The 14,365-nt window shown below is 41.2% G+C and overlaps 1 protein-coding gene across 4 annotated transcripts in view; it reads left to right on the top strand.

The window, feature by feature from the left end:
• The window catches only part of NRP1 (neuropilin 1), a 153,352-nt gene that overhangs the window by 115,296 nt on the left and 23,691 nt on the right, over positions 1-14,365 (top strand). For all 4 annotated transcript variants that reach the window (XM_090047542.1, XM_090047543.1, XM_090047541.1 and 1 more), the window contains exons 8-10: positions 497-641; positions 1,838-2,169; positions 10,666-10,810. In XM_090047542.1, coding sequence (XP_089903668.1) covers positions 497-641; positions 1,838-2,169; positions 10,666-10,810 — 622 coding nt within the window. The remainder of the gene's footprint in view (positions 1-496; positions 642-1,837; positions 2,170-10,665; positions 10,811-14,365) is intronic.

Below are 14,365 nucleotides of genomic sequence, written 5' to 3'. Positions count from 1 at the left end.
GATTCTACCAGCACAGGACACTCCTGAAATGGAAGAGACCTAACATAATTGGCTGTATATCATTACTCCATGCAGATTCCTTAGCATAAGTGATAAATCAAGAGGCACCCCAGATCACACAGGGGTCCCTGAGGACCACAGAGTTCTCAGAGGGGTATAAGGGCAGCATATCACCTGCACCCACACCTCTTCATATCTCCTCAAATGCTACACTAAGTGTGGTTTGTCTGGATGTGACCTTCAAGGAACAACCAAATTATCCTGGTCCAACTATAATGGATTTTAAAATACGCTTAACATTGTTAGGTATGTTGAGTCGTCTTCAATATCTTCCCTGAAAGAACCTTAGTTCTCTGTAGGAATGATGCTGTGAGCTTAAGTATTCCACTGTGCAAAAAACTGTTTAAACTTTGTATCCTTGATATCTGTGCAACAAAGAATTATAAACAAAATGTAAAAGAAGATTACTTAAAACTCCTCTCCTTTCTCTCAAAAGGTATTTCAAGGGAACACCAACCCCAAAGATGTTGTTTACAGATTTTTTCCCAAACCAGTTTTAACACGATTTGTTCGTATCAAACCCATGAGCTGGGAAAACGGTATATCACTGAGATTTGAAATTTATGGCTGTAGAATAACAGGTAAGTGCCAATATGAAAAACTTAATATCACTTGTTTCTGCAGTTTGGCACACTGTCTTTTTTAATCAGTTCTTTTCTGCACGCATTTTCTGTGTTTGCATTGGAGGTGCCCTCTACAGCCATATTTGTTTGACATAAAGAAGTAAGTAGCAATAAGCAACATTTTAAAACCAATCAAACAACCCCCTGAGTATTCATAGATACTGCTTTGGCATCATTTCTGAGAGTTCAGATTCAAGGTGAGAAAAATTGATGTCATTAGTTTTCTTTCAATTATTTTACTCTCGTGTTGAGCTCTTCACAATTCTCACCCTAGTTCTACTTCCTTCACCATCCTGATGCTTCCCATCTATCAGTCTCCAGTCCCAGTCAGACCAAGGGCTTTCAGAAACATATTTGCTAAGATTCATATTTTTGTTAGATTTGTATCTTCAAGCCATGAGAAAGTAATACAGAACGGACAAAACCCCTTTACACCCAGCCTCTGGGTCTGATAAGACAAACCATTGACTGAGTACTTCCCCATGCTAGCAAGAATATTCAAACAGGATATCCACAGCTGTATTTGGTTGTTCAAATCAGCCAATTATCAAATTTGGGGAGCATAAATGCCCATCTTCCATGCTTAATTTCTTATTTTGAGCACAAGGATTTGCATGTTCTTTTTATAGGACATAGTAGGGTCTGAGGTTTAAAAAATATCCGACATGTGAACATGTAAATCTCCAAATAATTCCAAATCTGCATAAGGCCAGATTTCCATTTGTCAATGAGCAGTAGGCTGGTCTATATTTTCAAAACATTTTTCCAGCAACAAGAACAAATGATGGGCTCATCACAGCATGTATGAAGTTTCTATTTGAATAAGCATCCACAAGTTCAAATGTGACCCTCACTCCCCTTTATTAGGAACAAGGGTGGAACACTCATAAAAATAGAATGGACAATGGCTTGTGATGCTTCCTGGTTCCCATCATGCCAGAAATATTTCCAGTATTTTGGTACTTCCACTTCCTGCCAACATCAGGCACTAAAATTTTGACTCAAACTAAAAAATGAAAATTGCTCAAAAGATGTGCGATTTAGAAAAAAAGAGTCAAGTTGTTTCTATTTTGTGTGTTATTTCTTACTTTTGCTAGTTTTTGGCTACATGGGTTTTGCAGAGATGAATGATTTAACACAATCTTCTTCTCTAGATTACCCTTGCTCTGGGATGCTGGGTATGGTGTCTGGACTTATTACCGACTCTCAGATTACTGCATCCAGTCAAGTAGATCGAACTTGGATCCCAGAAAATGCTCGTCTTATAACAAGCCGCTCAGGCTGGGCGCTTCCACCAACTACTCATCCATATACCAAAGAGTGGCTTCAGATAGATCTTGGTGAAGAGAAAATAGTACGGGGCATAATTGTGCAGGGAGGCAAGCACAGAGAAAACAAAGTGTTCATGAAAAAATTTAAGATTGGCTACAGCAACAATGGATCAGACTGGAAAATGATCATGGATGCCAGCAAGAAGAAAATAAAGGTAAGGGATTAATCAGTGTAGTGAAACATTATTAAGTATTTGCATAGGTCAGATCTTGGAAAAGGATTTGTGGTCACCCTAAGTTAATCCAATCTAAAGACATGTTACTGAACAGTACTGTGCCTGTTTTCATGCACCAGTGAGCCAGTCCTAAGTTGCTGGTCATGGCTATTGAGTTTTGCTTATTTGGGGCTGTGTGAAACAGCACTGTTTCATTTCAACTTCCATTTCACCGTTTCGAAGGGACAGTGTTTCATTTTGCTGTTTTGAAGCACTGTTCCATTTTGTTTCATCAAAACCGTTTTGCTGGTTCAATACTGTTTTGACACGTTTCAATGTTTCATCAATAGGCTATAATTGAGAATCACGAAAATGCCTATAACTTTGTCATTTCTTTCCTGATTTGAATGAAAACAGCAAGGATGATACCCCTGCTGAGGTCACAAAGCCTGTCAAGTTTCAAGGAGATACATGCAGGGGTTTCTGGGAAATTGCACCTCAAACTGTTCACAGTAAAACTCATATCACTTTTAAGTGTGAAGGCACAGGGTGGTGAAAACAGCAGGGATGGTAGGCCCTGCTGAGGCCAGGGAGTCTACCAAGTTTCAAGGAGATAGGTGCAGGGGTTTCTAGGAAACTGTACCTCAAACTGCTGACAAACAAAACTCATGCCATGTGTGACTTTGTGTGTGTGTTAAGGCACAGTGGGATGAAAACTGCCGAGATGGTAGCCCCTGCTGAGGCCATGAAGCCTGCCAAATTTCAAGGAGATAGGTGCAGGGGTTTCTGGGAAACTGCACCTCAAACTGTTCAAAGCAAAACTTGTGTCACTCACAGCGAAAGCTCAGTTCATACAATGCTTTTTATGCTGTTCTTCTGTCCCTCCTCCGAAGTATTGGGATTGGAAGGGACCTCAGGGAAGGATCACAGTCACTAGCCAGCTACACATGCCAATATCAGAGCAGTCCTTCCCCTCTCTCCCCCCTCCCTCTCCTTAGTTTCTGTTTAGCTGCCAGCAAGCCCAGCTTCAAAACTCAAAACATATCAACATTTTCAAAACATTTCAAGTGCCCTCATTTTGTTTCGCAGCTGTTTTAAAGCCTTTCATTTTGTTTCGATTTCACTGTTTTGAGCTCAAAATGCATCGAAAAAGCTCACACACAAAACACCCGTTGAAATTTCGCACAGCCCTATTATTTATCATTCCTATTAAAAGGGCAAAATCCATGTTTCTGTTCAGCAATGTGTAGCAGCTATCTTTGGGTCTCATTTCTGGCCCAGAATCCTTTAGAACATAGCAATTCATGGGGGGGAAATGAAATGGGCTGTAGTTTTCATGTGAACTTAACTGAGCCACTGAATCTCTGTGTTTCATTTCCCCTAGCTATAAAGGGAGAGACTAGAGAGCTTCTAAATTGCATGCAATTTTTTTCAAGGTTCTCAGAGGAAAGGTGTCCTATAAAGGTCTGATCCAATATCCATTGAAAACAATGGTTAGACTCCCAGAGATTTTAATCAGCCATGGATAATGCTCAAAGTGAAAAATGTTATCTTTTATTACTAGTGAAGGATTTTAGAGGTCCCTGAGAAGGCAATAATTACACATGCTTGAGCAGAAGTAGTAACAACTTTAGAAAGAAGGAAGTGACACAGAGGACCACAAGAGCTGATAAGGAGGCTGACAGGAAGAAAAAGAGAACATAGAATGAGAGCAGGCCCCAATAATGCATGTGCTTAGGTGTGGTCTGGAATACATATTTCTCAGAGACCATCACTGTACTGTGGAACATCTAAAAATATTTAGTTAAAATCCCATTCATCTCTTGGCTTATTTTGTTTCCTCTGTCAGGAACATGTCCTTAAACATGTTTGCCTAAAAATATTCACCTAACTCTATAAATATAGGATATCACCTTTACTCTACAAGGAAAAATGCTTTACCACAGGAATTATCATGGCAAGGTAACATACATATGAGCTTTTCCTGCATGAAGGAATCAAGAAAGGAAAACAACTGAAAAACACAGAACAAGATCCCACAGCATGGCAGCTGTTCTTTATCCCAGTTGTGTTAGACTCAAAAATAGATTTAAGGTCTTTTTTCCTCTATGGCCCAAGCAGCCATTGGGCAAGCCTGTTTCCTAAAATGAAAGCAAGGATGCCTTCTCCCTCCCTATGGCCATGTCATGTAGCTTTTTCCAAGGAAAAGTTTAATTTTATTCTTCCTGATTTTAACTTCAGTGAAAATATTGGACTTTTCTCACTTGTTTATCTTTTTCCATCATTTGTTTCGGGTATAAACACAGAATGGATTCAACCTTTACAATAAACAACTTTTCCTGTTACCATGGGTTTTGACTTCATCATAAAGTGTGAAGCGGGTGTAAATCAACAGTGGGATCTAACCAGTTCCCTGCTAACATGGATGTTGTTTTGACGTGTACTTCCACACCATTTCTCACTGAGAGAAAAAAATATACTGCCATATGCTTTCAAAGTGATACACCGTATGCTGCACGGCTTTCTGTTATCTAATCCAAGCACTTGCCATCATTGTCGAAAGGTAACAGTTTGACAAAAAAACAAAAATACAGTAAGTCCACCAATAGCTTTTATCACTATCAAAAATTAATTCCAGAGATTAAAGGAGCTGGAATTCAATCTTGTGTTGTCTAACAGTAAAATCCTCCCCAAAATTCAGAACATTTAATAAACTTTCTTTCATAGAAAAAGTTTTATTAAAAAGGAATCAGATAAATCCTAGGATTTGGAAGACTAGTGGATTTAAAATGTTAATACAAGAATGTAGCATTTTAAAAAGTAACTGAAGTTGGATAGTATGGAATGTTAGCTATAATGAGTCACAGCATGAAAGTGGATTAGAAACAGCTCTGTTTTATGAAATGAAACACATCATTTCACTTGGTTACAATCTTGACTTTTGAAAACAAACAACTGCATGCTGTAGAAAAAAAGGAAAAGCTCTGAAAAGCCAAGCATGTCAGCATTATACATCTACAACATAAACCAGTGGTTTTCAACATTTTTAGACTCAAGGCACCCCTCTGAAATGCCAGCTCGTAACTTTACTTGTTTTTCAACTTGTTGCAAAAAACTCAGAAAGACCACAACAGGTCAGAATATTTTTAACACTAAAGAATACTATTTGAAATCTCTGGGTTAATCTTCTAAATTGTATAGGTGTTTGCACATCTAACAGTGCAAATATTGCCCAGCCCCCTGTGGTACCCTTGAAAGGATCTCATGGCACCACAGGGTACCCTGGTACTCACGTTGAGAATCACTTGTATAAACCATGGCCCTGCATCTACCACCTTCTTGACTCTGCCCTGCCATCCACAGCTTCATTTCCTTTTGCTTTGACTTTTATAACTCTTAGCTCTGTGGTCTCCCAATTTCTAATTCTTACATATTCCCACATGATCAGAAGCTTGCTCTTCTCACCTTGAGTATTCAAGCTCATTTCAATTCTCAGATAACCTCACTGGCTTACCACAAATTTCACAATTCAATTGATGTTTGCTTTTCTTGTATGTAACACCCTTCATGTTACTGCTCCTGCCTATGTTATGAAGCTTGAAATATGTCTTTCCATGCACCATTCTACTGGTTTCCTACTGACCTTTTCTGTTTTTCCAAGCCTTTTAGACATTGTGGCCACATCCAGACATGCGTAGATGTTTGGTTCCCCGTGAACAACCAGCAGCAGTGTACATTGTGCTGCCACTAGTTGTCCCTGAGGAGCACCTGTGCCACACACACTCTGACATGCAGCAAGTTACTCCGGGTGGGATAGGGGGAGCCTTACCTGGGGTTCTGGGGGTCTCCCAGGGCAGCAGCCACATGGCTCCTGCCGCACATACGTGCGCTATTAGCACGCAACAATAAACCCCGGCACATATCGCACCAGAGTTTATTGTAGCCAGGTGCACCGTTTGAACGTGCACCCAGGACTGCAGCACGTTGAGCTGGGTTGGAGCAGCCCTGGCTGGCAGGGGGCCCCCCAATACAGCTTCATGTGCCAGGGCTGCTCCAACTTGGGCCAGTGTGCTGTGGAGGGGCTCGCTGGGGCACAAGGGTGCTCCAGTGGGGCTAGCCAGCAGGCAGCCCCCTCACTCTCATGCCCCAGCTAGCCAGGTCAGCGTCTACACTTGTGTTGCTGTGCACAAAAAAACTCTGCAGCAGGGTGATACTTGTATAACTGCTATGGAGTTAGTTAGTTTCCTGGGGCCTAATAGGGCCGCACATGTAGACATGAAACATTTACTACAAAGCAACAGTAAACATCTTGTGTAGGCATGCTGTGTTAGTGCTAGTATCTTCTCTGTATCTCCTGTCACCTGAAACAACCTCCCTTAATTTCTCTAACCACATTGATTTTGCTTTAAAATGTTGTTAAGAAGCAAGCCTTTTCTCTCTTGCCAATAGTTTTTAGCTTTTTTTCTTATTCAGTTGTTATAATTTAAATTTGTAACCAATCAGAGCATTTTATGAAAATTTCCTGTATGAAATTCACTACACAAATTGGAGTTTTACTTTATGGTTCTCCCTCCACCTATACAAAGAAGATGAAAGTATGGTGAAAATGAACACTCAAAATTAAATCGCAGGCAAGTCTGTACTGCAAGTGACAGTGATTCTATATAATTCTAGCTGCCTACTGAATTCTAATGCCTACATGTCAGTACTCAGTACTGATGTCTTTTGCAACAGTTTTCATTATTATATGTTGCTATTAAGACTATTATTAGAAAGGAATACAGGTTCCTTAGATACTTATGTCTACTCACTTTTACACAGAAAATGGCATTCTATATTCCTTTTTCACACAATAGGCAGCTTCTCTGACCTTTTGAATGCATTAACATAGATATAAAAAGAAAGCCTTAATAATTACAAATCAATTTGATCCAAAGAGCAATGCCTTGTAACTTCTCCAAGTTCTCTTAGAAAAGCAGCTAACCTAATGCCATATAAAGAAAGCTATAAGATTCAGCCTACCATGCCAGCTGGGTGCAGTAGTGCCATTACTGAAAGTATTTTTTAATACCATGGTTCACAGCTACCAGCACACTTACATTATTGATATCTCCTGTTTTCATAATAGTCCAAACTTATGTCCCCACTTTCAGGCCGCATTCTGCTCGTATTAATTTTAAAAAGGAGTAAAAGCATGTTCTTTGTGATACACCATTCATTACCACTCTACATCATTCATTCAACTGTGCTGAGTTTACTCAACCCACTGCAGTAAGGGTTGGTCTGCTCCAAAGCCCAATATCTGACACTTTCCAAACAGCCTGAGATTAATTGTGGACCAAACTTCACAGAACTGAATAAGAAGCAGCACAGCACAAGATATTACAGCCAGGGTCTTAGTCAAGTAAATTAGTACAGTTGTCAAAAAAAGGCTGGGAACTACAGGTTCACTATATAGAAATTTAAACCAAAAGACATACTTTTAGATTTGCAGTGAAACACGCCTAGTAATTGATTTTTATTTTATTTTCTTTTTCCTGTGGCCTCTGTGCATTAAAAAACAAAATCAGTTTTTTCTCTGCACTCCTCTTTGTCTATCTTTGGAACATTAGGTGGAAATTACTGTATGTTGAGTGCTGCTCTCATTCAAATGTGAAGGATACCTGGCAGTTGCTTTTCCTATCAATGCAAAAAAGAAGCTTCATGATGCATGACTAAGAGTTGGAAGTTCCCTAAAATGTCACCATAATCTCAAATTTGGATTCCAGTTCAAAGGATTTTGTGATTAGTACTGTAATTCAGTCAGATCTTATAAAACAGAATTTAAAGTGCTTTATAAACAATTCTTTTCTCTCTGTTTTTATATATCTTATAATTCAGGGAAAAGATAACCTTTTGTTTAAGGCATCAGACAGAGATTCAGAAGTTCTTCTTTCAGTTTCTGGTAATGCCACAGTTCTTTCTGTATGTTTGACCAATTCTTGCTTTAGCTCTGTGCCTCAGCTCCCCACCCATAAAACTTCCTTTAGCCTACATTTGCTCTTGGATTGTAAATTATTCAACTCTAATCCTACTCCACCTTTATGTCTAAGACTGTAAACAGCTGTCTCATCTGAGGTGGTCCTAATTGTCCTGGGTTTTGAACAAAACAGGAGTGGCACAGCCATTTACACACATAACCCTTCCAAGATGCACTGCAGCTTCTCTAACAGTATGTAGCCAGTAGGCCTGTGTAAAGCGGCTAGTATTTGCTTTGCATTCAGATTCGGCCAATTCAGAGGACAATGAGTCAATCTGGTGATTTGAATCACTGTCCCAAATCAATTCAACCAAATCTGATCTGGAGATTTGTCCGCCAGGAAGTCAGCCAAATCTCTGAATCAGCCCCATCCCCCGCCTGACCCCAGCTCCTGGCTCTTTAAAAAAAAAAATGCCCAGCACTCACCAGCTGCTGTGGCGGGGGGGGGCAATCCCCACTGCCCCCCACTGCCCTGTGCTGTGCTGGGGGCTCAGCCACAAGCCCCCTGACCCCCACCTGCTCTCCCCCCCATGGCTGCTCCACAGCCCCAGCTCCCAGCTCTTTAAACAAAAAAACACAGGGATTCAGTGGCTTCCTGCTGCCCCCCCACTACCTCATGCTATGTGGGGGGCTCTGCCACAAGCCCCCAGGAGCTCCGAGGCTGCTGCAGCAGCTGGTGAGTGTGGGGCTTTTTGTTTTTTTCTTAAAGAACTGTGAACTGGGCCAGGAAGGGCAGCTATGCAGAGCAGCGGGGAGAGCGGGCAGGGGCCAGGGTCCTCATGGCAGAGCCCCCCACGCAGCATGGGGCAGTGGGAGGCAGTAGGACTCACCCCTCCACCAGGCAGCAGCCAGTGAGTGGGGGCTTTTTTTTAAAGAGCTAGGAGCTGAAGCTGGGTGGAGCAGCCATGGAGGGGTGCTGGGAAAGCGGGCAGGGGTCAGGGGCACTCAGGGGGGCTGAGGGAGCAGGCAGGGGATGGCGCCTGGCAGGGGTCCCCACATGGTCCCCTCCCCTTCTCCAACTGCCCCTCTCCTCCACCCCTACTTAACAGTGCAGAGTCTGGGTCCATCTCCCTGCAGCAGTGAGCAGGGACTGCACAAAATTCCAAAGCTCTCCGAATCTTTTCCAGATTGAGTCGAAGTTCTCTGAATCAATTTGGACCTTTTAAATGGTCTCCTCATTCAATTCATATTCAGAGATTCAGCCGCCAAATTGGGCCAAATCTCCTCCAAGTCAAATCAGTACCTGAAGCTTCACACAGCTCTGATAGCCAGTGATAGCACACAACCTGACAGTTTTGTTGCTGGAATGTGTCACAGTAACTGCACAGACTCACACCAAAATGTCCCAGGAAAAAACGTTAGCACATTTTATCTTTCATACTTCACAGGTACTTGAAACAGGACAATGGCCACATGTTTGTAAGATTCCAGGACAGAAGGCTTTTTCCTGGGAGACATGCTACTTTTATTTACCTTCTAAGTGCTACTTAGCTGGCAATGGGAAGATATGTAGGTGACACCCAGTACTTAGAAGTGATCCACTACAGCTACTAATGCGTCATTGCTATCCTGTTCCATTGGGAAACTGTATAATTCCACAGGTCCCCCCAGAGCATTAGTTCTAGCCTTTAGAGTCCTAAGCAGCACTTAATTTAAGATGGAACACCTTCATGCCCAGAAGTATAGGCATATATAGCAAATAACTTAATGGAATCCTGATCTCAATTGGGGTATCTAGATATTAATATATATACAAATTAAAATAATCTGTTCCATGTCCATGTCATGGACATAAGAAGCTAAAATAATGGCACAAATGCAAGTAAGAGATCAACAGTACAACTCAGAGGAGAGAAGTTTATCTTAGATGCTTGTCCATTGACTTCCCTTGTCCTCTTAGATTACATGTGTACTCATTTCAGTTTTGTCAGTAAGCAGGCTTTCACCTTTTGTTTTTACTCAATAGCAAGCTGACTAGAAGAACACTTGCTGCTGTAACTCCTGGAGTTTAATTTACACCTTTTTGAAATAACTATATGAAACTCTGATTCTGTCACTGGGGGAAAATCAGATTGAAATATTCTCTCAAATAGTTGGGTTATTATTGTAGCTACTTAAAAGGTGACAGGATCTTCTCTTCAGTCATTTTTTCCCCATGAAGTGCTGAAAATGTCACCCAGTTAAACCCCAGATCAGAATGTCATTTAAAAACATGTCTCATTAAACACTCAGCTCCTGTTATGACCCTGATGGATTGGTTGCTACTGAGCTGATGAAAAATGAAACATGTCACATTTCAGTGAGGCTTTAACTATATGTTCCTTCCTCATTTAAGATAGGAGTGTCAGCCACTTATTAAATGTGGAAGATTTGACCTACTTCTCATCCAATTCAAATACTAGAGACCTAAGGGGGGAAAAAAACAATTGTTGAAAGTGTCTATTTTTTTAACAAGCAGCATTTGTCACACTTTGCAGACTTTTGAAGGCAACACCAACTATGATACGCCTGAGCTACGGGCTTTTGAACCTGTAACAACGAGATTCATCCGTGTCTACCCTGAGAGAGCCACACATGGAGGCCTAGGGCTGAGAATGGAACTCCTAGGCTGTGAGCTTGAAGGTAATTGCTCTGTCACAGATTAATGCATTTTATTATTTTCATAGATATGTACTCTAACTGGACTACTGCTGGGCACTGCCACTAATATTCCTGTACAGATTGCACATAGAACTTTGTGACTACCATCAATTTCCTGGCTCAGTCAACTCCTTCACTGAGGACTCTTGAATTTGTTGAGGCCACAAATATTATTTCCTCCCACCCCCTGCTGAATCACAGTAATGTTCTTCATCAACTTTTCTGTGCCCTTGAGAAATGTCATGGCTAGTTGTAAAGGACATGGGAGAGGTATATTACACTTTCAAAGAGAATTAAATGGACCCGGACTCAGAGAAGCTTACACTCTATGTAAGGTACAGTACAACATGGGAAAAGATGGCCTTTGGGAATGGGCAGGAAAATGTTCACAAACAAAGGTTTAGTCCTGCCAGTTGGGCATCATGTTATCTAGTGTGTTATGGGTTGACAAGCTGTTTGAATAGTTGTTATTGTTTATCTCATTTGCTAATTAAAGTCCAAATCCTGGATCAGGTCTATAGGAAATAAAGGGCCAAGAAAAACAAGTATGAGACATTGATCTTGGGACAGTGCCCTATAACAACAGTTGGCAATGTTTTCCAGTGGTGGGCCAGAATGGCTCAGCTTGGGTAGAAGGCAAGTCAACACAAAGGACCTAGGAGCCACTGCCGCTTCTCCCCACTGCTGAACTGTGGCATGGCACAGATGAAATTCTCCACTATAGAACCACAGCATGGGCAAAGTCTCCACCAATAAATGCCACAGAGACCACTCTCTGCTGAATCCTATCAAAACCCCAGCTCCACAGACTGGATCCAGTGGCACCATGGGCCAGATCTAACCTGTGGGGATAGATTGCTAATCCTTGCTCTACAGTATTACAGTGGCTTTCTTTCTGTTATATAATTAATACTTTTATTTATGCAATATATTAATAAATTATGATGGTGCAATAGGGTAGCAGCTATAAATTATACAGGTCTTGACCTTCTGCAATATTTTTGTTATATTAAGCATAGTTATGCTATTATAGTTAGGGTTTTGCCATGTTTATTACAGTGGTCTGTGAGCATGTTCCAAAGAAAAATTAAACGAACTAGATGGAAACTACATCGCATGTTATTCCTGCTCCACCCCTTTCCCAAGGGGCATGTTGTGTGTTTGTAGTTAAAGCTGATGACCTATGTGTTGTTGTTTGTAAAGTCCAGGTTTTAGAAGTATGTCTTGTACATGGTCCGGAAAGTGGTGTGGTTTGAGACAGTTCTCAGTTCCTGTAGGAAGTTCCCAATTCCTGTGCATATTCTTATCTCTTGAGGGTCATTGTGCTCAGTGTTCAATAAAATTAAAAGAAAACACAATGTTGTCCAATGAAGATTTCAGCCTGCGAATACAATCCTTCTCCCACTGAACTCAGTGGGAGTTTTGCAACTAAAGAGGATCAAAACCTGAATCAGATCCCAGGGACTACATTGTGTTCTACCCTATAATGCTAATGGAAAGGGTGGTTATGCATTTGGACAGAGCCTAAAAGGAGTCACAGTCTTTATGCTTACCTGAACACACTTATTTAGTTTGCAGATGATACCAAGCCGAAGGGCTTGCAAGTGCTTTGGAGCACAGGATTAGAATTCAAAATGAACTTAGCAAATTAGAAAAATGGCATGAAATAAATAGGATGAAATTCAGCATGTACAAGTATATAGGAATAATCAACTTCACAAATACAAACTGTGGAACGACTGGTTAGTAAAGGTTCTAGGGATTATAGTAGGTCACCAATTGAACCTGAGTCAACAAGTTCATATTGTTATGAAAAAAACTATCATCATACTGATATGTAATAATAGGAGTAGTATATATCAGAAACGTGAAGTAATCCTTCCCCTCTGCTCAGCATTGGTAAGACCTCAGCCAGAGCTTTGTGTCCAGGTTTGGGCAGCACACAAAGAAATTGTGGAGAAATTGAAGAAAGTCCAGATGAGAACATCAAAGATAAGCAGTGCTTTAGAAAATGTGACCTGCAAGAATAGAATTGGGTTTATTCAGTCTAGAGCAGAAGACAGAAAAAAGATGTTATCATAGTCCTTAAATACATAAAAGATTATAAACTCCATGTCCACTGGGGATAGGCATAGAAGAAAAGAATCTAAATTGCAACAAAGGAGATTAGGGAAAACTTTCCCTAGGCTAGGCATTAGGGAAAACTTTTTAACTTCAAGGATAGTTAAGTGTTGGCATAGGGACAAATTATGCCTTTAAGGCATATACAGGCCTTGCAGAGACAACATATCATATCCCAGAATGCAGCTGCTTGAGGGAGCTTCAGTCCAGCCTGAAGTTTCCTGGCCAATCAGGAAAGCGCAGTTAGCTTTGCAGGTTGACAAAGAAGGGGGAGGAATACATCACTGTATAGGCTATAAGTACATTGATACATTGCTACTGGGAAGAGTAGTCCAGTTTAGACAAAAGTTTGTATCAAGTTTGTTAGGATATTGTACTGAGCCAGTGAACTGTAGTTCTACTACAAAACCTAAACCTGAAGTTTAAACAGTAGGTCTAGTGTCTGTGTTTTGCAATCCCCTAGACTAGGGACAGAAGTTATACATAAACCAGTTTAAGTAATCAGAAACTGATTTAAACCTGTAACAGAAGTTCAGTGCACATAAAGCAGTTTCAAAATGGCTGAAACTGGTGTAAGATAAACGTGGTTGAATGTAGTATCAGAATTAACAGATTTCGGTTAAACTGGTTTATGAAACTTCTGCTCCAGATCCCTTCCTGGTTCAAGTTAAATCACATTCCCCAGCATCCCAGCATGCTTTCCAGCCCTGGGTTGGGCTGTGCTATCTTGTCCAGCAGAGAAGGGTTTGGGAGGCAGGGAGGTAGAGACTGCCCTCCCCCCTCCCCAGCAAACCCCGACTGGGGTCTGGGGTCTGTAGGGAGAAGAATTAAACTTCCCTTCTCCCAAGTACAGAGTTGCCCTGACCTGCTAAAACTTACTGCTGGCTGCCACTGTGGACTACAAATCCCAGAGGCATCTGGAAGCAAGAAGAGGAAGTGATGAGCAACCTTAAAGAGTCCTGCTGTTGTGATTCTGGACTGCAAATCCCAGAGACTTCAGGGACAGCAGGCAGAAGAAGTGAACACACAGCCCATGCTGGCTACATGCTCTGGCACCCCCTGGCTTCTGGCCTGAGCTACAGCAGGCATGTGCCTGCATTCCTGAATCAGAAGTAAATGTCTGCCCAGTTGTTTCTTAATTTAATCTCTGCATCTTAGACTAACCTGCAAAGACTAAATCAATTCAGCCTCAGGCTTTTTGACTGTCTGTACTTAGCCCTAGTTGTTATCTCTGTTTGCTTTGCAGAATTGAGTCTTAGCTGTTTTAGCCACTTTGCACAAATCATTGCTCTTATGCACAATAACAAAGATTCAGCAGCTACCATAATAATGTCCTTACTGGCCATAAGCAAGCAGGTGCCCAGAAGGGATGACCAACATCATTGGTGTCTTGCTTATTTTAAAAAACAACCCTGA

The sequence above is a fragment of the Crocodylus siamensis genome, chromosome 5, assembly GCF_052110815.1.
Source record: "Crocodylus siamensis isolate JL-2025a chromosome 5, ASM5211081v1, whole genome shotgun sequence".
Classification (NCBI taxonomy): domain Eukaryota; kingdom Metazoa; phylum Chordata; order Crocodylia; family Crocodylidae; genus Crocodylus; species Crocodylus siamensis.
The sequence above is the reverse complement of the archived record's forward strand: the minus strand, read 5'-3'. Positions and strand labels throughout refer to the sequence as shown.